General features: G+C 45.0%; 2 protein-coding genes across 5 annotated transcripts in view; one reads left to right on the top strand and one right to left on the bottom strand.

The window, feature by feature from the left end:
• The first annotated feature begins 403 nt into the window (after window positions 1-403).
• The window catches only part of Lmln (leishmanolysin like peptidase), a 68,872-nt gene continuing 44,857 nt past the window's right edge, over window positions 404-24,418 (top strand). For all 4 annotated transcript variants that reach the window (XR_005287195.1, XM_038346004.1, XM_038346003.1 and 1 more), the window contains exons 1-9: window positions 404-694; window positions 3,619-3,716; window positions 4,597-4,627; window positions 5,883-5,965; window positions 6,510-6,627; window positions 10,316-10,494; window positions 15,952-16,057; window positions 17,653-17,747; window positions 22,417-22,534. Coding sequence is in view for 3 of the 4 variants with exons in the window: in XM_038346004.1 (XP_038201932.1) it covers window positions 404-694; window positions 3,619-3,716; window positions 4,597-4,627; window positions 5,883-5,965; window positions 6,510-6,627; window positions 10,316-10,494; window positions 15,952-16,057; window positions 17,653-17,747; window positions 22,417-22,534 (1,119 nt within the window). In the remaining variant the exon portion in view is untranslated. The remainder of the gene's footprint in view (window positions 695-3,618; window positions 3,717-4,596; window positions 4,628-5,882; window positions 5,966-6,509; window positions 6,628-10,315; window positions 10,495-15,951; window positions 16,058-17,652; window positions 17,748-22,416; window positions 22,535-24,418) is intronic.
• Window positions 12,896-13,399, bottom strand: LOC119825247 (small nuclear ribonucleoprotein Sm D2). The gene has a single exon (XM_038346006.1). The coding sequence runs from the start codon at window positions 13,348-13,350 to the stop codon at window positions 12,994-12,996; it is 357 nt and encodes a 118-aa protein (XP_038201934.1). The 5' UTR covers window positions 13,351-13,399; the 3' UTR covers window positions 12,896-12,993.

The following is a 24,418-nucleotide window of genomic DNA, read 5'->3' as shown; positions in this document are numbered from 1 at the left end:
GGAATGACTTAAGACATGGAAATGAGCAAAGGCTTCAAACATGACGTAGTTAGGATCGACTCAACTTTTCCTGGATTAATACTGGGTAGACTAGCTGCCCGACAAATACTGTAACCCTAGTCGGTAGTCTAGGCAGCTTAAGCGATGGGGCTGCAACGGACTGAAAGGCATCTGGTTCAGTAGACTATAAGCGTCCTGGCAGCTGCCGGGTAGGGGTCTGGTGAATGAAGTAGGACAAGCGGCTTCCAAGGAGCCGTCCCCCACGCCCCTCTGATCCGCACTAATCCCCGCTGGCCCTGGGTTCCCCACAGCTCGGGTCACGTGGGCTGCCCGGCGGCCTTCATTGGCCTGCTCGACGCTCGCGCGGACGCCGCTGCCCTGGTCCTCCGCCGGACCCGGCGTGATGCGGGCCAATGGCGAAGCGGCTGAGGGCCCGCCACCTGTCCGCGGCCCGGGCGGGCGGCGGCGGGGAGGCGTCGCACTCCATGGTAACGACGCCGGCTCGAAGATGGCGGCCGCTGGGGCTGGCGGAGCGGGCGGCCTGGGAGCAGGCCCACGGGGCCGCTGGGGCGGCTGCCTGTGGGTGCGAGGCGTCCTGCTCGTGCTGGGCGGGCTCCCGGCCGGCGCCGCGGCTGCTCCCGTCTTCCTGAGCACTTCGCCGCCCTGTCGGCACCACGTCCCTTCCGACACTGAGGTAGGGCGCAGCGGGGCGCGAGCGGGCCGGGCGAGGGCGTGCTGGGGTAGCGCGGAGGGTGTGGCGTCCGGGGCGCCGGACTGCAGGTGCTCTGCCGGAGGAAGCCAGCGCGGGGTCCGCCGTCAGCCCCCGCTCCCGGCAGAGCGCCCGAGTTAGACACTTGTCCCCTTCCCGTTCTTCTTAGCCAGGAGCCCCGCAAACTTGGGCGAGCACCAGAATAAGCAACCGAAGCAGTTGTTTAAACAGCTTGCTGCCCCGCTCCCTCACTTTCTGACTCAGGAGGTCTGGCGTGGATCCCCACGGTTCTGATCCCTAGATCCTGATGCTGCTCCCCCTAGCACCACACCGGGAACCGCTAATTTGAAGACTTGGGAAGCGGCTTATGGGAGAACAAGACAACTGCTCTTGAGGACTGCTGAGAGGTCTCTGGAGACAAAGTTCCGGCTTTGCTTTCTAGTTATTTATCGCTGTGCTGTCTTTATCCCATCTCCCTTCCGCTGCAAAGTCTGTTCCTCCTTCCACCCCTTTCTCTCCCAGTCTAAATTCCTTTGGTCTTAGTTTAGGTCTCAACCTCAGATCTGCCTAACCAAACCAGCCCAGTAGAATGTTCTTTCCATTTCCACAGAACGCCTTATCTGCCCTGTACCCTGGCGCTTAACCAGGTTCTACTCTGGTTACACTTAGCTCTCAGACCTGCCCTGCAGTGTAATTTAGTCCTAAGTTCCTTGAGATAACATTTGTGTTGTACTGAGTCCTTCATTTGGAGGCAGTTCTATGGTTCCTACCCCTCTGCGAGTAAACAAGGGGCTGCACTTGAGACCGGACTGCATGGTGTGGTTGGCGGTTAGCTTGTATTAAGGAAGCTTTACCAAGAAAAACCATTTCAGCTGAAATCTCAGCCTACTCGTTTTGTAGTCATTTCCAAGAATGTTGTGTATAGGCTGTTTACTCTATAAGTCAGAATATTAAGTGGTTGTGTTATGATTGTTTGCGTTGCGGTTTTTGTGAGACAGGGTTTCATACAGCCCTGGCTAGTTGTGAGCTGGAGGATGCTGGTGATCTGATATGCTTGCCCCTGTCTCACACACTCATGTGCCTACTCAGCTGCATTATTTTACGTATTTTATTGAGACAGGGTCTCCGTAACCAGGCTAGCTTTTTTTTTTTTTTTTTTTTTTTTTTTTTTGGTTTTTCAAGACAGGGTTTCTCTGTGGCTTTGGAGCCTGTCCTGGAACTAGCTCTGTAGACCAGGCTGGCCTCGAACTCACAGAGATCCGCCTGCCTCTGCCTCCCGAGTGCTGGGATTAAAGGCACGCGCCACCATAGCCCAGCCCAGGCTAGCTTTGCATTTGCTATTTTGCCTACATGTGTGTCTCTGTGAGGGTGTCAGGGCCCCTGGAACTGTAGTTACAGACAGTTGTGAGCTACCTGCCATATGGGTGCTGGGAATTGAACCCAGGTCGTCTGGAAGAGCAGCCAGTGCTCTTTAGCCACTAAGCCACCTCTCCAGTTCCCAGTTTCTGTATTGAGTAGATTATTAAAAGCTGTGCCTTTTCGTCCTCCAGTGCCTTTAAATAGTATTCCTTTGTCGTTTTATTTTCTGAATCAGCAGCTCATGCAGCCCAGCATGGCCTGGAATTGACTTTGTAGCCTCTACCTGCCTCCATCTCCCAGGTGTTGAGATTTAGCCTCAAGTCATATTCCTTTCAAATATTCCCTCCAAATGTGATAATTTATGATGCATATGAAGCTACCATTCCAGTTCCGGAAGCCAGCAGTTCCCATGTCCACTTTTGATGTCAGTGCTAAACTTTATGTTCTGGATTCTGCAGTCTGTCTGTGGCCTGTTATATATGTTGGATCCCCTGTAACTGGAACTACAAACAGTTCTGAGCCGACATGTGGGTGCTGGGAATCAAATCCCCGGTCCTATAGAAGAGCAGTCAGTGCTCTTAACCACTGAGCCATCTCTGCAGCCCCTAAACCTTTGTAATTTTTATTTCTCCTAAGGGGTAGGGGTTATATAAATGATAGCTAGGGAAAAGATAAATGAAGCACTCTCCTGTATGAAGTTTTTGTTCTTTTTAAAAGGTGACCTAAGGTTCTTTAGGGCTGGGGTGATAGCTCATTTGGTGAAGCGCTTCCCTTTGAAGCGTAAGGACCTGAGTTTGGTGTTCTAGAACCTGGTTTAAAACTGAAACGGACATGAATATTCTATGTACAACCCTAGTCTTGGGGAAGCAGAGACAGGGGCACTGCTGGGCTTACTGGCCAGACAGCCTAGCCTGCTTGACAGCTTCCAAGCCTGTGAGAGACCCTGTCTCAAAATACAAGGTGGAGGGCATTTGCCGCCACATTTGTTTGCACACATGTATATGTGCATCTGGGTGTACACACGTACTCGCGTGCACGCTTATACTTTTAGTCTCTTGTCGTTTCTTTTTTGAGACAAGATCTCACTATTCATTCACTCTGTAGCTCTGGCTGAACTTGAACTCACAGAAATTGACTGCCCCTGCCTCCCCTGTGCTGGGAATAATGGTCTGCCTCTCTTGTCATTTTCTAAAGACTTGGAATCAGCAAAACTAGACTCTATGTGACAAACTGCAAATATTAGCAAAGCCCAAGCCTTTTTGGCAGCTGCTGTTACTATGGTGATTTACTCACATCACTCAAGTTCAAAATACTTATCTCTTGGATGATAGCATTTGCTTGGGAAACATTGGGTGTGCAGGACTGCTAACATCTTAGAATGCAAAGTAAGGGACTTTGGGGGAGTATTGCACTTAAACATTGGCTCATTAATTTTGTTTAGGTCTCAATTGGGTAGTTAAATAAACACATTATATTTAAATTCTACTTACATAAAGAAAAATGTCATAGCAACCTTTTAAAAAGAGTTTTCAAACTATTCATTCTTCTAGGTCATAAGTAAGGTTCATCTTAAGACAAATCATGTGGTCAGGAGAGATGCTGATGGGCATCTGCGAATCAAGACTGTCTACGATCCAAGCATTGAAGAGTAAGTTTACCGTTCTGTTGTTATTCGTGTATTATTGGTTTGAGACATCTTACCATGCTGCCCAAACTGTCACCTCGTTATATTGCCCAGGCTGGCCTCAAACTCACTCCTCATCTTCCTGTCTCAACCTTGTCATATTTTTCTTTTGTCATTCTAAGGAGTAAAGATATTTTCATGGTTATCTAATATAATATCTATAGATAGAGCTACAAATAACTCCAAAGGAACTAGAAGTAACTCTAAAATAGAACTGAGTTGAAATTGCCTTTTATTCTGAGTAGGCAAAGGCCATGGTATGTAATTAAAATCTGTTTATCGTGAATGATTTAAGGAGAACAAATTCGACCTTACTTGACTGCAGACCTGGAGGACACTTGTAGGTTTTTAAAGGAAAAATAAGAGGGGCTGCAAATATGAACAGTAATAAGGAAGTTTAGAGAATTATTTGCTAGGTAGATGCTGTGCATAATTGGGATGTCATCCGAGAGAGGTCCAGACAGCAGGCAGACAAGTCTGAAGTAGTTAATGAGTGCTCGTAGAGCCGCCCGTGTCTTTCTCCAGCCTAACCGTTCTGCGTGAGTGAGATGTGTGCGATCAGGCTTAGTTCCATGCTTGGGCACAGGATGATGTCTCACAGACCTGTCGCGGTAAGCTGAGACTTGGGAAGACAAGCTCCCAAATATGCAACTGTGTGCTTTTGTGGGGAGTGTCCTAGGGCCCTTGAGATACAATCAGAGAGATAGGATATGTTGTGACATAGGGTGGCCGCACTTTTCTTGTGTGGTTGTAGTTCCCACTAGGCAAGTACCGTACCACCCCTTATGAACTACGTCACCACCCTTTAGAGTACCAGTTTTTACATTTTTCTCCTCATTTTCAGGCTGCTCCCTGAGAAAAGATACCTTGTAAAGGTATGTAATAATAAATACTCATGAACTAGATACTTCAAACAGGTACATTTTATTATATGCTAATTCTCCCATGAAAAAGAACAATGTATACATGACTGGTTTGTGAATGAATGAAGAAAAGATTTTGGTAGTAAATGTATTTTTCATTTTAATACGGTGTTTTATGATAATGCTTAGCAAAACTTAGAATTTAACATTAAATTAATCATTTTATAATTTGGTATTGTCAGTCTGTCAAGTTTAAGGGAGCAGAGCATGCTGAGGACAGGGTGGGCACAAAGGACAGCTCTGCATTCTCCGCATGAGGATTGACTGGTGTGACAGTGTGACCTGGCCGAGGCATTATTATTTCCTCTTTACTGTATGTGTGTTTGTGATGTGAGTATAGGTGTACGCAGAAAAGTCAGAGGCTAACTTTTAGAAGTGGCTCTCGTTCCGTCACAGTTCCCAAGATTGAATAAAGTCCATCAGGGATCAAGTTTTATTGGCACATACCTTTATGACTAAACCATCTCACCGGCTCCAGAGGTTTTTTTGTTTTTGTTTTTGTTTTTGTTTTTTTTTACATATAGTCCATCTCATCAAGGTGTGTGTGTGTGTGTGTGTGTGTGTGTGTGTGTGTGTGTGTGTGTGCATGCACATATGCTCGTGCACATACAGGCACAGTGGCAGTCAGAGGACAGCTTTCAGGGTTTGATTTCCCCTTCCTCCGTGGGTCCTAGGATGAACTAGGATTATCAGTGTTACACATCGGGTGCCTTTACCTGCTGAGCCATCTTGCCAGTCCTCATCAGATCTTTAACTGTGGGTGGAGCCTCACAATATATATTTATTAAGCTAGCTCTCTGTGGCCCACAGAACTTAATGAGCTTCTACATAAGATTTTCTTAACAGAAGCCACCTTAATACCAGAATCTAAATCAACATCAAACTGAAATAGTCAGTAGTAGTTGGAGTATACATCTTCATTAATATTCTCAGTCATCAGTAGCTGCAATTATGTTTTCTCGGGTGGGTAAGTTGGAACTGGGAAAGTTTCTGCCTAATGCTCTATTCCCAAACTCCATTAGAACACGATCTATCTTTTCCTCCTACATTCACTCTTTGCTGCCACATGACCTCAGACAAGTGTCTGTATTCTAGAATCCTAGGACTTTTCTTCCTCTGTCTTATAGCCATTAATACTCTATGCTTATTTTCTTAAACACTGTATCCCATGACTATAATTCTAACTAAATTTTTCTGTTTTATCTAGAACAAACTTTTCCCCCAAGCTATTTCTTACTTAGAGAAAACATTTCAGGTTCGTCGTCCTGCCGGCAGGATCTTACTTAGCAGGTATGAGACATCAGACAGTGATCACTTTCTCCATCCAGTTACCTCTGTGGACTGCCCATTCTATGTGGCAATGCATGAAATTTATAGTGGAATTTTATTACGTGTGTTTAGAAACAGAACTTAAAAGGGTTGAAGAAGCTCCTGCTGAATGACCCCCTTTCATTATAAGCTGTTGTCTCCACGCCTCCTTCCTCCTCCATGTGGTTGTACTGTGTGCTTCGTGAGGTGTTTGATAACCCAAGTCAAGAGGACTCCCTAAAAACTGAAGTCTTAGTGAACTGTCTGCCTAGCTAATAGTAACCATTCTTAGTGAAGTAATGTAGTGGGTGTATTAGTTACTTTTCTGTTGTGCTAATAATAAGATCCCGTGACCAAGGCAGGGCTTATTTGGGGCTTATGGTTCAGAGAGTTGGGTTCCATGATGGTGGAGAAGAGGTAATTGGTGGCAGGCAGCACAAGTGGCTCCCAGCGTGTGTCTGTATTTTAACTGCTGTGAACTATTCTCTTTCTTTTTTGTGATTCTTGATGTGTGGATAACCCAAAGACAATGTGCAACAAACCAGTACCTACGGAAGGAGAACGATCCGCACAGGTACTGCACTGGGGAGTGTGCAGTGCACACCAAGTGTGGCCCCGTTACCGTGCCCGAGGAGCATCTCCAGGTAAGGCTCGCTGCACTGAGCAGGGCTTTCCTTTCCAGAGTAAACGGGAGGTGCCCAGTCCCCCGGAGCAAGCTTTCCGGTGACAGCACCAGGGCACAGTAACTCGTTTATTTGTTTTTTGGGTGCTCTGGAGCCAGCCTGGTGCTCTGCATGCTAGGCAAGCGCTCTACCATCCTGAGACGCCATTTCCTACCAACAGCTGAGCGCAGTTAGGGTCTGGCCTTGTTCCCCATGGCTTTGTGAGCTTGTGTGACCTTTTCTTTGACCTTCCACATTTGTGCCTGGGCTGCTTGTTTAGTGAAAACTGTCCTTTTTGTTGTTTAGTGAAAACTGTCCTTTTTTGTTGTTTTGTTTTTTCCAGGAACATTTCTTTTAGCACTTTAAATGGGCAATTTAATGTGTCCTAAAATACAAACTGTCAGCTTCAACCCAAGTTTGAACTTTATTCCATGATACTAGCAGCTGTCCAGGCCCAGTGACGCAGGCCTCCAGATTTACCAAAGCAAGAGGATCATTCGAGCCTATGAATTCAAGATCAGCTGGGGCAACCTTGCAGGGTTCTGTTTCAAAAAAGGCATAATAGTAATTGTATAATATGTGTACAGGAGTGTTCTTTATGAAATTATAAATAGACCTATTTAGGTTATTAAATTACAGTGCAGCTATAAAATAGAATGGTTAATGAAGTCAGTCTGTACTGACTTGAAGAGATATTTAAGCTCCTAATTGAAAGAAGAAAGGCTGGAAGTCAATACGTAGGTCTGGTTAGCATATTCATCTGGAAAGTACAGATCGCATATGCAAGAACAAAACAAAATCCTATGCAGTGAGCCGGGTGTGGCAATAATGTCTAGTCCCAGCACTTGGAGGGCAGAAGCAGGAGGCTCTTGGGTTTGGTTCCAGCCTGGGCTACATAACAAGACTTATTTCAAAAAGAAATAAGAAAAAGGAGTAGCTGGAGGAATGTACACACTAAGCAATCTAGATACAGTTCAAAATGCTTAATTTTATTAATTAATTTTTATTTTGTATAACTGATTTTCCTTATGTGTGCAGTACCTGGGGAGGCCAGAAGAGGGCATCGTATCCCCTTAGCTAGCATTACACACAGTTGTGAGTTGCTGTTTGGGTGCCAAGAATCAAACCTGGGTTCTCTGGAAGAACAGCCAGTGTTTTTAACCTTTAAGCCGGCTCTCTAGCCCTGGTTTTCTTTCTTTAAAAACACTTCTGTTTTTAACTTAATAATAAACACATGTATATGTTTATGAGCATAGGTGCCCATGGAGGTCATAGAAATCAGATCCCCTGGAACTGGAGTTTCGGGCAGATGTGAGCAGTCTAACATGAGTGCTAAGAACTGAGCTTGGGTCCTCTGTAGGAGCCGTATGTGCTACTAACTACTGAGTCATCTCTTCAGCTCCTAATGGTTTCCGTTAAGAGTTGCATGTGATGGGATTGGGGGAGGAGCTGGAGAGACAGAACATTTGCTGCTGTTGTTGAAGACCAGCACATTTGGTTCTTAGCACACATGTCAGGGGCTCCCAACCACCCATGATTGCAGCTCCAGGGCTGCAGTGACCCCTTCTGGACTCCACAGACCCGTATGTGCACTCACAGAGACAGATAGACACAAAACAATAAATAAATAAATAAATAAATAAATGTAAAAAATACATGTGTTAAAGAAGAATAAGCAATATATTTTTTATAAGTGAAATAGAAATTTGGGGGATCTTCCCCATTTTCTCCAAAAGCATTGCTTAAACAAATAAACAGATCAAAACATCACAATGTGTTGATTTCTTTAAAAAATTCTTATTTACATGTATTTATTTTATGTGTGGGCGGGTGTGCAAGTGCCACAGTGCATGCACGGAGGCCAGAGGACAGCTCATAGTCAGTGTTCTGTCCTCCCACCATGTGGGTACTGATGATCACACTCGGCGCTCAGGCCTGGCAGTGAGCACCCTTAGCTGCTGAGCCTCTCACCAGCCCCACGTTGTTTACAGGTATAGGCTGTCCTTGTAGGGAAATGTGTTACAGTTGTAGTGTTGCAGAGATGGCCTAATTTATTGGGAAGCCAGGTTATCCTCAGAGCTGCAGTAGGACAGCTCAGTCCTGGAGGATAGGTGTCCTAACAATCTGGAAACCAGGCTACGTGAAACCGGGGTTCTGTAGGGGAGGGTCTCCCCATAGGATATAGTGATCCTGCTTTTCTCCTGGAGAGCCTCTACAGCTGAGCTCTGCACTGTTCCCTTACAGGAACATCCTAGCAGAGCTATCTGCTTCTCAGGCCTAAGATGTTTCTTTTTTTACTAACACTATGCTAAAGGGGAAGCCACTGAAGAAATGTAGTAATCTCCTCCGGCTCTGGCAAAAAGTTGTTACTTTTTTTCTGCCCAGCCTTGATCAGCCCTCCTTAAGGAGCTTCCTAGCAAGGTTCTTCTGTTCTGCTCCTCCTTGCTCAGGCCCCCTAGGGAAGTTCCAGCAAGGTTTTTCAGCTCAGTCCCCTAAGGGAAGTCCCAGCCAGGTTCTTCTTCTGTTCTCCTGCGACTGAAGGTTGTCACCCAAGACTCTTGAGAAAGAGATTTATTTAGGAAGGAGGAGTCCAAGAGAGTGGCTGCCTTTGCTGCCTGGCAGGGATAAATGGCTAACTGGAAGGGCAGAGAGGCTTATATAGGGCTTCTTAGGGGCGGGCTTTTCCCAGATCTCCCTGGGGAGGGATTGGTTATTTCAGTTGGTCAGGGACAGAGATGGCTCTGACTTCATGGCCGAACTGTGTTTCTTTCACTGGTCCTTTTAGTTTTTTGACTCTAATATCAGGACCAGAGCATATTTCTTTCACTGGCTCTGATTCTAGAGACAAAGTGCTTGCTTGCTTGCTTGCTTCCTTCCTTCCTTTTCTTAAGGGTTTATTTATTCATTGTGTATACAGTGTCCTGCCCAGAAGAGGGTACCAGATCTCATTACAGATGGCTGTGAGCCACCATGTGGTTGCTGGGAATTGAACTCAGGACTTCTAGAAGAGCAGCCCGTGCTCTTAACCACTAAGCCATCTCTCTAGCCCCCAAGGTGTGTTTCTTTTACTGACTCTGGATTCAGAGTCAGGATGCTCAGTGATTGGTTAGTTTCCTGCCCCAGTTGTCCCTTTTACCCTACAGTCCTAGTGCTCCCTCTGTAGACCAGACTGGCCTCGAACTCACAGAGCTTTGCTTGCGTCTGCCTCCCAGGTGCTGTGACTAAAGGGTTGCATCACGATGCCCAGCTTAGTCTCAGGATTTAAAAAGCATTTTTGTTTCTTTTTCTCTGCATCCTGGTTTGTTGATTTTTATAAATAGCAGTCATTTGCTTTCGTTGAGTATAAATTAAAATTTTTAGTGAAATAAATACAAAAGAGGTAAGAACAGAACAGAGAAAAAGAGATGGGATTTGTGGTCCTTGAAATGGTTTGTTTAAGAGCCAGAAATCTTGCCTCATTGCTTGGTATGGGTTTAAGGGATCCTCCTGCCTCAGCCTCCCAAAGTCTTGGGACTCCTAGGTTTGCAATGCTTGCCTGCTCAGTTTCCGATCTGGGTGAGAGTTCAGGGAGAATAAGTGAGAGTTGAGTGAGGTGTGTCTCCAGCCTGCAGTCGCCTGATAGTGCTGCTTGGCTAAGTCTGACCTGCCTTTTCTGTTCTCCTGTGTGCAGCAATGCAGGGTCTGCCGAGAGGGTAAGCGGCCCTGTGGAGCAGTGGGTGTGCTAGACCCAGAGGGGGTCCAGGATGCAGACTTCATTCTCTATGTCGGCGCTCTGGCCACTGAGCGGTGCAGCCACGAAAACATCATCTCCTACGCAGCCTATTGTCAGCAGGAGGCAAAAATGGACAGGTATGTCTCCCTCTCAGGCTGCTTCCCAGAATGCTCTCGTGTACCGTAAGAGGAATTTTGTATCTACTCAGTTGCTTCTAGGACTAAGAAATAAGTTGTTCAAGGAAAGAAAGCAAAAAACTTCCCTTGACTTTTTTCTCTTTTCTTTAAAAAAAAAAGTGTTTGTTTATTCTTTGTGGGTATGTATGTGTACCTGAGGTAGAGGTGTGTGTGTGTGTGTGTGTGTGTGCGCGCGCGCGCGCAGGAGCCTGAGGAGGTCAGGCATCAGATTCTCTGAAATTGGAGTCAGGGGCAACTGTGAGCCACCATGTGGGTGCTGGGAATCAAACCCGGGCCCTCTGGAAGAACAGTCAGTGCTCTTAACTACTGAGCCATCTCTCTCAACCTCTCTTTGCCTTTTTCACTCCAAAAAACTCCAAGAAAAAAATACTATTAAAAGAGAATTTCTGATTAAAAAACAAAACAAAACACAAAAGACTGAGATTTTTATTGTCATGTTAATTCCTATCCAAGGAACCAATTTGGACTTTAAATTTTACCTTTAACATCTTATACTGTAAGAATATAAGAATATTCTAGTATTTTACTTGTATTACCTACCAACTTAACATCTTAATTACTGGGTAAGTCAATAAAAATTGATTAAATATGCAAAAGATTGCCTGTCACACACCAGAAAACTAGTTAAAGGAAGTAGTAACTCTCACGTGACCTAGAGCAGTGGTTCTCAGCCTGTGGGTTACGATCCCTCTGGCAAACCTCTAGTTCCAACAAAATTTACATTACAGTTCATAAAAGTAGCAAAATTACATTTATGAAGTAGCAACAAAGATAATGTTACAGCCGGGGGTCTCCACAGCATGAGGAATTGTTTTAAAGGGTTGCAGCATTAGGAAGGTCGAGAATCATTGACTTAAGAGTGTTACAGTGTGAAATTCAGAAGTCAGCGTGTTTGATTTGTGTGCATTTCATGACCTATCTGTCTATCTTTCTATCCAAAGGCTAGTCAACTTTAGAGAGTTTATTTTTTTTCTTTGGTGTGTTTGTGTTTTCATTCATTTTTGAGCTGGGGTGTTGCTAAGTAGCCTCAGTTGGCATTGAACTTTAGTGATCCTTTGGCCTTGGCTTCTGAGTCGTGGGTTACAGATGTATGCCTCCAGGTCCTGAAGGGCCTGAGGAAGTAAGCATGTCTTGTGAAAGCAGTCAGCCACTACAATGTGATTGTCTCTTCTCACTGCTTTACAGAGAACTCAACAAAGATAGATTAAGGGGCCGGGCGGTGGTGGCGCACGCCTTTAATCCCAGCACTCGGGAGGCAGAGGCAGGCGGAGCTCTGTGAGGTGTCCCAGGACTATAGTACCAGGGACTGAAGGCATGTGCCACCACCCTCTGGCTAAGTTTATTTTTATTAATTTTTAGATTCTTTTTTCATTTTATGTGTATGAGTGTTCGGCCCGCATGCATGTATATGCACATGTGTGACTGGTGTCTGCAGAGGTCTTTATCTGATCTCCTAAAACTGGAGTTAAGGACAGTTGTGAACCACCCTGCAGGTGCTGGGAACTGAATCTGCATCCTCTGTAAGAGCAAAAGCTCGAGCTCTGGATCACTGAGGCATCGCTCCAGACCCTGTATTTTCTGATTAGATGCAGATGAGTCTGGGTATGGATGTGTGTGTATGTGTGTGTATGTGTGAGTGCAGTACTCCCGGAGGACAGATGAGGGCGCTAGAGTGTCACACACAGGCAGTCGTGAGCTGGCCTGGTGCGGGTGCTGGAGATGGAACTGGAGTACTGGAGTCCTTTGGAAAAGCAGCATATGAGCTCAGTCACCCAGTCATCTCTGCAGCCCCCTTAATCTATCTTTTTTTTTTTGTTTTTGTTTTTGTTTTTTTTTGGTTTTTCGAGACAGGGTTTCCCTGTAGTTTCTAGAGCCTGTCCTGGAACTAGCTCTTGTAGACCAGGCTGGCCTCGAACTTCCGAGGGCTGGGGTTAAAGGCAGTGAAATATTTTTGAGACATACACTTTCATTTGTACTTCAAAATCTAGTTCTTTCCCTCAATTTGAACTAAACCATATGGATTGCATATATACAAAAATCACATTTTTTATATAAAGTGTTGAAAGAACATTGCAAAAACAGAGTACCTATGTGTATTTGGATATTCTAAGGAAAAGACTCCGAAATACAGAATTTCCAGTCATCCCAGTTTGGGATGTCCTGTCCTAGCTGTGGCACTGAATGTCCCATGTTAGAGGAAACTGTTGAGTCTTGGGCAAACTAAGATGGTTTGAAAATAACATGCATGGATGTTGGACATTAGAAGAGACAAGGGAGGGGGCGGGTAACAACATTTTTACTGTCTTCTTTATATATTTATTTTCTTTTTTTTTTTTTTGAAAACAAAACAACAAAAAACACAGGGTTTTATTTCCATCCCATTGGGCAAGGCTCGGCAGGGTAGGGAGCAGGCTCTCATGGAAGAAAGAGGCCTCTACTCTACTTGCCGGCGATGAGCGGGTTCCGTAGCACCACGATGACTGAGTCCCCACGCAGGAACATCTTAGAGATGTAGCGGTCCTTGTTGACAGGCTTGGACTTCTTCTTGCCCTTGCCGCTCTTGGGGACCTCAGTCCACATCTCCTTCACATTCTCTAGCACCATGTTGCAGTGCCTGTCAAAGGCCTTCACCCGCCCCAGGAGCTTCTTGTTGTTGCGACAGTTAATGAGCACTTGGGTGTTGTTCTTGACTGACTGCGTGAGCACCGAGAGGGGGCCTGTGTTGAATTCCTCCTCCTCCCGCTTCTGCAGCTCCTCTGGGGTCATCTCACTCTTGGGTTTATTGAGGAGACTCATGGTAGAGGTTTCGCTTGCAGATCACTCCCGCCGCCAGCGCGTTGCTCAGGTCTCCTATATATTTATTTTCAAAAATTTATTTTTATTTTATGTGTATGGGTGTTTTGTTTGCATATATGTCTGTGTACCGCTTATTTACTGTGTGGCTGCAGAGTTATAGACAAGTTGTGAGCCACTGTGTGAGTGCTGGGAATTGAACCAGGTCTTCTTGAAGAGTAGCTCATGCTCTCAACTGCTGAGCATCTCTTCAGCCTTCCTTATATGTTCTAATTGTTTGAGCATATTCTGTTATCCTGTGAGCTTTTAAAACCATTTATAAAAGCTATGTTGAACTTTATATGTGAGGTTCAAGGTGACTTGCCCTGATGAGTGAGGAAAAGGATGTAAAAGTCCCAGGTTGCCTGAATCTGAATTAGGTCATCTCATTTCTGCATCTCATGATGCTGAAAGCACCTACTGGATCTGCTGGCTTCTGCTGAGAGAATTCAGGGTAGGAGTCAGGCCTGAGAGTCCTGTAACGGAGAGGTGTTTAGTTCTGTTACACCGCTCTTTACTTAGCTGTGGCACTGTAATGATGCCATTTGATGTGGATGGATAGGTAAAAGAATAAATGGTCTTTGTACGAATGACTGTGGAACTAATCTCACCTGGGGAAGGATTCGGTTTCTTTGGAGAGTGTTGGTGTGGAACAAAAGGCAGCACAGTATCTTTGGTCCTGCTCCCTGCCTCCTTGAGATGTGGTCTCGCTGACAAGCCTGGCCTGGAGCTCACTTACTCTCTGGCTTGAATGCAGATGACCTTGAATTCCTCGTCCTCCTGCTCCTCACTCCTGTGTGCTGAGATTACAAAGGCGTGTGCGCCACCCCCAGCCAGTTATTCTGAGTCCAGAGAACTCTGTATTGTGTGAGCCCATGGCTGTCTGATTACCACCAGTAAAGAAGGTGAATGAACAGACTGTGTGCCTGCCTCCTGCCATTTACAGATTGTGTAAGGAGACAAATAATGGCTAAATAGGCCTGGGAGTAACCATGCTGCTTTAAGACGTGATACATACTTCACACAGGAGCCTGTGGCATAGGTCAAAGGGAAGGAATTACAAGGAAAATCATTTCTTTTGATCTGGGAAGGAAGACCTCTTTTTGAAGAAGTGAAATTTTAGCTGCAGCCTGAGTAGTGGTAGGCTTTAGCCAAATAAATAGATAAGGGACCGTCCTCTGGGGGTGGAGAGGGGTGTGTGCTTGCAGTCTTGGCTGCTTGAAAGGCCGCCTCAGGCAAAGTCAAAGTTTAAGGCTAGTTGTTTGTTTTTGAAAGCCTGGCTGCCGTGAAACTCAGGCTGCAGAAACTTAGACTCCAGGCTGGCCTTGAACTCCAAAGTGATTCTCTTGCTTCTACTTCCCAGGTGCTAGAATTGCTAGCATGCTTGGTTTAGTATAGGCAAGTTAGTAAGATCCTATATCAAACTGGAAAACAAAAAGCTGGGGATGAAGCATCGTAGTAGAGTGCTTGCTTAGCCAGTGTGAGCCCTGAGTTCAGCAAGAAACGAGAAAGAGAAGTGGAGGGGGTAGAAATTCATACTAGCAAAAAGCCTTGTGGACCTATTCCTGCCAGAAGGTCATTTAAACAGGCCCCCTGATGATCCGGGCCTGCGATTTCAGCTATTTAAATAGGATAAAAGTTTGTTATAAGTAGACAGCTATAACTTAGTGAGGTTTATGCTATTTTCACAGTGGGTGGTTAAAGCAAGGGTAGAGAAAAGTTTGGGTTCCTTCATATTGTCTGTTTGCCACCGCTTGAAAAACAGCAGGGTACATGGAGTTAATTGCTCAGGGGGTTTTATTGTTTTTTTAAAAAATGGTATAAAGTCTCAGGCAGCAGTAGGGAGGCAGGGGACTCTGGGAGCAGCCAGTCCCAAGGCAGAGACGACTGTGGGTCCCTGCAAGATCCCCGGGGGCCATGTGAGCAGGCGGCAAGCTCACAAAGCAGGAAGCCCGGCAGGTCGCTGCGGTCCGAGGGGTCCCAAGTGGGTCGCCCAAGATCCCCAGGTGGTTCACCGGGTGGTGACCGGGGAGAGACAGCTCGCAGCGGGTTTGGAAGAGCCACCCAAGCGGGCGGGTGTGGACATGCTGTGGGTAAAAGGCACATAGACAAAGTAGGCAGACATAGAAGTGGACATTTATTACTTAGAGGAGGGGGGAGAGGGAGAGACACGCGCACATCCCGAGAGAGGACAGGAAGAGAGAGATTCAAGATGGCGGCGAGAGGTCAGGGGGTCGCCGGGAGTGGACGTGGCTTGCCCCTTAAAGGGCCAAAAGAATAACAGGTTGAGCACTTGAAAGCTCCTATGGTGCCTCTGTACCCCTCAAAAACAGGTGTTGCTTTTCCATGCCATTGGAAAACAGAGAGAGAGAGAGAGAGAGAGAGAGAGAGAGAGAGAGAGAGAGAGAGAGAGAGAGAGAGAGAGAGAGAGAGAGTGTTAGAATTAGCTATTTGATAGTAAACAAATAATGTCCTTGAGCTGTCTTCTGTAGAGAAGTGTAGGTTAGCAAATATTGTAATTACTACTCTGGAATATAGTAGAAAATATCGTGTTTATTTTAACAGGCCGATAGCAGGATATGCTAACCTGTGTCCAAATATGATCTCCACCCAACCGCAAGAGTTTATTGGGATGCTGTCCACGGTGAAGCATGAGATCATTCATGCCCTGGTAAATGCTATTAACTTCTGTCACTTCCTTCAGACCGCTGATTTATTGCTTATGCTGTGGTCTTAATACATGCTTTCAATGTTATGTGAATTCCTAGGGTCATGTTGGTAAAACCTAGTTAGTTGTGTTTCTTTCGACAGGAATTTTTAATGGTCAGGATGGGAGTAGGTTTGAGATTTGCTATCTGGTATAATTTACAATTAAACTAACATTGCCATTGGGTAAGTAGGACTTTTTTTTTTTTTTTTTTTTTTTTTTTTGGTTTTTCAAGACAGGGTTTCTCTGCAGCTTTTTTAGAGCCTGTCCTGGACCTAGCACTTGTAGACCAGGCTGGCCTCGAACTCACAGAGATCTGCCTGCCTCTGCCTCCCGATTGTTGGGATTAAAGGCGTGCGCCACCACCGCCCGGCTAAGTAGGACTTTTGAAGAGATGACTAAACTTCTAAAGAAAAGCATCTTCGAGCCAGATGTGCTGACTCAGGCCTATAATTCTTGCATTTGAGATGCTGACCATGATTACAAGTGTGTGCTACTGTACCCAGTGTATGCAGTGCTGGGATTAAATCCAGGGCTTCATACACACTAGACAGCCATTCTACCAACTGCCTCTGATGCGCGCGCGCTCACACACACACACAGAAATAAATGTAGATATATGTATGTGTATATAGTGCCAATCTGAGGCTTAGACGTTGAGCTTTTATAGATGCTGTTAGGAGTAGACTTGATCCCCAGCTCCATATACCATTCAATATTGTTAATAATTTTTAGTATTAGTGGCTGCAGTTTCGACACTTAGTAAATTTGGGTGAAGAAGATAGCACTAAAATGTCCCTGTTATCATTGTCCATGGTGCCTTAGGTTGTGTTAACTATAAATAGATAATACTTAAGTCTGATATTTATAGATAAAGGCCACTGAAGTGGTAGGGATTGGTCCTGTAATTCATTGTTCCAGTTTTATGTTCTCAGCTTTTGTTCCACATTTGGAAATGATCCATGATAGGGTCTCCAACAAGGAAAGATACTAAAATACCTGTAAAACCACACAAATGAATTAAAAAGTTTAATTCCCCATGCTCTGTAGTGTATGCCGGAGGTATGATAATAACAGCATTGATATGTAGAGCCTGAAGGCAAATTTAAAGCCTACAGTGTATTTAGAAAATCTTGTATTGAACGTTACATCAATGGGCTGGAGAGGGAACCCAGAGGCTAAGAATGCATTCTGCTCCTTCAGAAGACCCAACCAGTTCCTCACAGCTGCGTGGGAGATTGCAGCCACCCTCACTCCAGCTCCGTGGCACCTAGCACCCTCTTCTGGCCCCTGAGAGCACCCACACATACGTGGGTACGTTCACACAGACAGATGCCGTGAATAAAAATAAAAATAATCTTTTAAAATGTTTACAGCGGTAGTCAAGTGTTTTAAACTGTAAATTCAGCTCACTGACTTGCCGTTGAAGGCTGGGGTAACTTCTGCAGAGCCACGTGGCACTCTTGTGACTAATATCAACACCTCCTCCATAACAGATGCAGTTACCTGTGCTCTGATTTAACATCCTGCTGTAGGGCGCTTTGAATTCTTCCTTTCAGGGTTTCTCTGCTGGGCTTTTTGCATTCTACCATGATCAAGATGGAACTCCCCTGACCTCACGGTCTGCAGATGGCCTCCCGCCTTTCAACTATAGGTATTTGCGATTTTCATTCTTATTCTTCTTTAGAGGGTGCTAGAACCTGAGAATCACAACACTGTCCATGCAGTGAATGACTGTGACTTCATGGCCAACCTAAAGGAGCTGAGGATACTAAGACAAAAACGGACTTGAGATGGTGTGTCCAGGGGACCAGGACACCCCTTGCCACTCAGGGCTCTTCCCACCATATTATACCTCATAGACAGGCTGTGGGGATACATGGAGTGGTTACTTCTGGGGTTTTATTTATTTAACCTACTAAGTTAGCAGTGTTCTGAGCCTAAAACAAGCAATGCTGAAATCAGTTTATCAGTTAGTCACAGGGCAATAACCATAAGCATGATGTGTATAAAAATAAATATCAAAAATAAGGGCTCATATCCATAATAACACATGGAAATATTCATGACAATTTTATGATTAACAGCCAAATAATATGAACCACCTCAAAATCTATCAAAATAAGTAAATTATAATATGTGTATAAAACTGAAAACTAGGGGGCTGGAGATGGCTCAGAGGTTAAGAGCACAGGCTGCTCTTCCAGAGGTCCTGAGTTCGATTCCCAGCAACCACATGGTGACTCACAACCATCTAGTGAGATCTAGTGCCCCCCATGCCAAAATACTGTATATATAATAAATAAATAAATCTTAAAAAAAAAAAAACAAAACTGAAAACTACAGAATACTTAAAAAAGAGTGCACTATTGCAATATGTGTATGTGAGGTCAAAGGTTCAGACCCAGCATCAGCAAAAAACAAATTACACCTTTGCTGTATGCAGAAAGATACTCAGATAGAGTACAAAGCAAAGTAACTCAGATAGTCCATTTATATGGAAATCAGTACTGGCAATAATAAAAGATAATGGCTTTACTTTAGGGAACCGCAGGCCGACTGCTGTAAAGTAGCTGTCACTGGGCAGTGTCACAGGGAAACCTTCCCAGGTGCTGACTGTTCCTGTCCCTTCTCGGGGTCTGATATGGGGTAGGCTTTAGCAGTTCATCTGGTACTGGCAAGATGGCTCAGCAGGGAAAGAGCTTCCTGCACAAGCCTAACAACACATATATGACACATGATACACACATACATGCATACATACACACAGATTTCGAATTAAAAAAATGAACACTTGGTACTGGAGAGATGGCTCAGTAGTTAAGAACACTTGCTGCTCCTCCAGAGTACCTGAGTATTATCACAAGGCCCATAACTACCCCTTCTCTGATTGTCCTGGTACCTGTACATAAGTGACATGCACACAGGCACATAATGAAAGATAAAATTTTAATTAATCCTTATGTTATTTGCTTTTTGTATATTTTGCTTTAATTAGAAAGTTCTCCAGTAAAATAGTTTGTACTTTTTTTTAAAGCATGTATTTGTTGATTTTTAGGATTTTTTTTAAGACAGGATTTTTCTATTCTGGCTGTCCTAGAACTTGCTCTGTAGCCCAGTCTGGCCTCAAACTCAGAGATCCATCTGCCTCTGCCTCCCGAGCGCTGGGATTGAAGGCATGCACCACCACACCTGATTTATTTCTAGTGTTTTTAGAGTAAATATAAAGTGCAGAATTCTAGGCAGTGGTGATTACCCAGCTGTAATCTCAGCAGTGGGTGGTGGAGGCAGGAAGATTAGAAGTTAAAGGTCAGCCTCTGCTCAGAATCACTTCTCAGTTACGGGAGACCTCATCTCAAAGAACCAAAGTGGGGGGATGACAGCAGGGAGACAGATGTTAATGTCTAAATGGATGTTTTTCCTAGAGTGTGCTTTTTTTTGGTGGTATGGAAGAAGTCGCTCTCTGAGAAAAGTGCTGGCCCTGATGGAACATGTAAATGACAGAACAGCGTACTCTGTGCAGGGGGAGAGTGATGTGTGTGGGGTCAAGGCAAGCTGATACTTTATGAACTCTTCCAGTATAAATGCAGATGCTAGGCTAGTAAATTCAGGTTAGGCATGAAGAATGGGGTTCAGCTCTAGCCAGTCTGGGAAACCATTCCAGTGCTGGTCTTGGTGGTTTGTACCTGTACACCCAGAATCTGGGAGGCTGAGGCAGTAGGGTAAGGAGCTCAAGGCCAGCCTGTACTATATGAGAGCCTATTTAAAAACAGTCAGACAGACAGACAGACATAAGCAAAGCAAAACAAAAGGGAGTGAGATTTGAGAGAGACTGGTACCCTTGAAGGATGGATGGAGAACAGAATGTTGGTTGATTAATTAACTAAAAGCTGTTTATATCCTTGCTGGCTTTGTTTACTGTGTTTAAATATTATCTTCCAAAAATAAATAGAAATAAAATTAATTAATGCAACCTCCCCATAGGAATAAGGATCCTGAATGAACAGCAAGGTATTGAGTGGGGGCGTCAGGGATAAGAAATAAAGAAGATAAAAGCAATATTTGGTACCAGGAGTTCTTGCATAAGCTGATGACTTATGCAAACCAAGTTTATTAGGAAATACATCATTTATACTATAACCACTACCCATGGGGAGAATCAGGACCCCAAAAACGGCATCCTTGACTCCTGTGAGGCACTGGCTTTAGCCCTAGGCTGACCTTGCCAAGTCCACTGCTGAACAAGGACACAGCTAAAGTTCTCCTTGTCCCTTCACCAGGACCGCTGAAACCGCCTTGGGCTGGTCTTGCTCCCCACAGTGCAAATGTAATATAACTGCCCTACACTACTGTTGCCTTGACTTCCTCACCACACTGGACTGCATTCTCATTCTCTCTCTCTCTCTCTCTCTCTCTCTCTCTCTCTCTCTCTCTCTCTCTCTCTCTCTCTCCCCCTCTCCCCCTCTCTCCCTCTCCCCCCTATCCCCTCTCTTCCCCCTCTCCCCCCTTCCCCCCGCCCCCTCCCCGTTCCCCTCCTTCTCTCTCTCCTCGACAGGGTTTCTGTTGTCCTGGAACTCTCTCTGAAGACCAGGCTGGCCTTGGACTCACAAATGCTGCCTCTGCCTTCTAAGTGCTGGGATTAAAGGCGTGCACTGCCACTGCCCAGCTGAAAACTGTATTTATTTTTAAATAAGGCCCAAACTAAGGTGCCTCTTTCAAAACCACCAAAATCTTGAAATTAGAAGTAGATAAACAGATATGCTATGCAATAAATATAAAAGGAACTGGTCCCCCACTCCACCCCCTACACCCGAGAAAGGGCCTAATATGCCTGGCTAGCCTCTAACTTAAATGTAGCTAAGGATGACCTTGAATTCTGTATGACAGGTGTGTGCCACCACAGCCACTTTACATGATGCTGGGGACCAAACTCAACTCAAGCACTGTACCAGCCAAGCTGCATCTGCAGCCTAGCATTTTAGTTCTGATGGATATATTTTAGGGTTCTTCTGCAGCCCCTTTATCATTATTGGATGTTCTTGTCTCTAACAAGAACTTTGTTTCACATCTCCTTCATCTGATGTGACTGTAGCCACTGCAGCCCTCTTCAGAGAATTAGTTGCATAGTGCATCTTTTAAGTGACTCTCCGACTCTTTGTGTCCTTGGCTCTAGACAACATTTCTCCGGAGGAGTAGAGAATAATGCCCTTTTAAAACCAGGATGCTCCCACCATCCTGGGTCATTGCTTTCATAGTGGCCTGGAAGTTGTAGACAGGGCATGGGACCCATGGAGCTGCCCGTTCTTCATGAAACTCATCCATTGTTAATGAATAAATAAGTGCTTCTCAGATTGATGCAGCTCCTTGCTGATTTCCAAGGCTCTGAAAACGTTGGTTTGGCCAAGTTTTTGTTGATTTCACACCAGAGTTTCCAGAGACATGTACTCTGCCATTTTCCTGAGAATTTGCTAGAATTTAATTTTGTAGATGACATGAAATATTTTTCCTTGATAGATAACCAGTTTCAGGGCACAATAATTAAATCATTTTTCACTAATATGACAGCATTTTTTGTTCAGTTTCCTTATAAGCTTGGGTCTGACTTTGCTTTGATTTCTTTACTTTCTCTTCCTCCTCCTTTTGTCTTTTTCTTTAAATGCAATAAACTTGTCAGAAGAAGCCATGAGAGCTGGGGTCTAATCATTAACCGAGTGCTTGCCTCGCCTCTACCACGTTCTGGGCTGGATCTCTAACCAGTCGACAGGAAAATGATGCAGGCAGTCATTGTCCCAGCTCAGCATTACTGTGTGAACCTTTTTTTTTTTTTTTTTGGTTTTTCGAGACAGGGTTTCTCTGTGGCTTTGGAGCCTGTCCTGGTAGACCAGGCTGGCCTCGAACTCACAGAGATCCACCTGCCTCTGCCTCCCAAGTGCTGGGATTAAAGGCATGCGCCACCACCGCCCAGCTACTGTGTGAACTTTTGAACAGGTTCTTTCATCTCCCTAAGCCTCTGCCTTTTCACCTACAAGAGACGGTTAGAAATCCTTATGAGCCTGGGTGTGGTGGTACATACCTGTAACTGAAGTGTTTGGGAGGCAGAGATGGTGGATCTCTGTGAGTTCAAGGCCAGCCTGGTCTACATAGTGAGTGCAAGACCAGCTAGGGATACATAGTGAGATCCTGTCTCAAGAAAGACAATAAAGTGTTTATAAGTACATTACATGGATGTGGTACGTAATGAGCTCTCAAGCATTTCAATTTCGTATAAGTACTTTCATATTGTAGTAACCTGGCAGAACGACTGTTTTCTTCTGTGATTACAGTCTGGGATTGTACCAGTGGAGTGATAAAGTAGTTCGGAAAGTGGAGCGGCAGTGGAATGTGCGAAATAATAAGATAGTCCGCCACACTGTGTATCTCCTGGTGACACCTCGTGTTGTTGTGAGTATCCTTGGACTTCTTCTTGTCTCATTTTCATCACGGTCCCTGCTTTACTGGTCATTTCTGTTTAAGAATGAGTGCCGGAATTTCAGTCTGTAATAGAAAATGTAGGAAGACAATTTAATAAAGCAGCAAGCCAGGACAGAGGGGAGGAAGTGGAAATTTGGCAGTGCATCCCCATCCAACCTGCTGCTGTAAGACAGGAAGTGAGAGGTGCTTGTGCCTAGGGAGAAGCAGCATTATTCAGCATTTTTTGTGGGGCTGGGGAGATGGCTCAGTCTGCAGGTTCCTGCCACACAAACATGAGCACGCACACACACACACACACACACAGAGAGAGAGAGAGGAGAGAGAGAGAGAGAGAGAGAGGGATGGAGGGAGAGAGAGAGAGAGAGAGAGAGAGAGAGAGAGAGAGAGAGAGAGAGAGAGAGAGAGAGAGAGAGAGGAGGGGTATTTTAAAGTTAGGTGGAGAAACGCTGTTTAAGGGACATACCAGGTACTGACTTCTGACTTCCACATGCACAAACACAGGATCATGTCCACATACTGCACACAGTTATTTGAACAGAAGGAGGAGGAGGAGGAGGGAGCAGCAGCCATGGCAGGGGCAGGAGCAATGGCTGGTGGTCAAGAGCACTTACAGTTCCTACAGAGGACCTAGGTGTGAGCCTCAGCGTCCACACGACTGCTCACAGCCATCTGTAACTCCAGTCCTAGGAGCGCCAACCCTCTTTTGGCTTCTGTGGGCACCAGGCATGTGTGTGGTGCACAGACGTGTGGGCAAAACTCCCATAAATAAAAATAGGGAGGAGGAGCACGGGGACTCTGGGCTCAGCTCACTCACATCTCCATTTGGCCTTCCTGGGGCACACACCTACAGAAAGGGAAGAAAGAAGACATGGAGGAGGGTAGCTACTGATGCCTGCTTTGTTGGAGATGGCTTTAAAAGACCATAGCCTCAACCTGAAAGGCTCGTTCAGTGAGCTGACACTTCAGGAAAACCCATATAATACACACTGAGCTAAGAGCCACTCTTTTTGCCAAAATCTAGTATGGAAAGAATGTGTCACTTTAACTATGTACGGTTTTGGGTATTCCTGCCAAGAAGATGAGGTGAGTAACCAGGGGACCACCTGACGTCATGACTCAGGAGATGTAGCCATTTGGAGGATGTCCATGTTCCAGCAACCCTGAAGTGATAGATGCATAAATGCAGTCCTACCTGGTTTGGTAGCAGTTTCATATATGAAATCCCTTGTTATAATTATTGAAGGCTAAAACTGCCATTGCTGGGATGTTTCTGAGTAATGTCAGACTGCTCCACATATATGCTGTCATCAAGAGGACCACTAAATTGTTTTAAAAACTGTTAAACTGGAGCTGGAGAGATGGCTCAGTGGTTAAGAGCTGCCCTTCCAGAGGTCCTGAGTTCAATTCCCAGCAACCACATGGTGACTCACAACCATCTGTAATGAGATCTGGCGCCCTCCTCTGGTGTGGAGGCACACATAGAGGCAGAATGTTGTATACATAATAAATAAATAAATCTTAAAAAAAAAAAACAAAAAAAAACTGTTAATCTGGAAAAGAACGAGCTGCACACCAATGGGTGCAGTTGGTGGTATAAGAAGCCTTTGGGTTGGGACAAAATATTTGCAGGCCATATGTCTGCTAAGAAGTTACTATAAAATACATAAGACTCTAACTGCAAGAAAACAAAAACCTTACTTGCAAAATGGACAAGAAGACAGATGTCATGGTGTATGCCTGTAATCATAGCACTGGATTCTGAGGCAAAGGATGGAGCCTAGGCCAGCCTACATTATATAGTGTGACCGTGGCTCCTAAAAGGAAAGTAAAACCAGCAACAAATAATGGGCAAAG

The sequence above is a fragment of the Arvicola amphibius genome, chromosome 10 (genome assembly GCF_903992535.2).
Source record: "Arvicola amphibius chromosome 10, mArvAmp1.2, whole genome shotgun sequence".
Lineage (NCBI taxonomy): Eukaryota > Metazoa > Chordata > Mammalia > Rodentia > Cricetidae > Arvicola > Arvicola amphibius.
This window is presented reverse-complemented; position numbering and strand designations above follow the sequence as displayed.

What these genes read in the sequence shown, in the direction of transcription:
- LOC119825247 (XM_038346006.1), bottom strand. Translation starts at nt 13,350, where the DNA reads ATGAGTCTCCTCAATAAACCCAAGAGTGAGATGACCCCAGAGGAGCTG.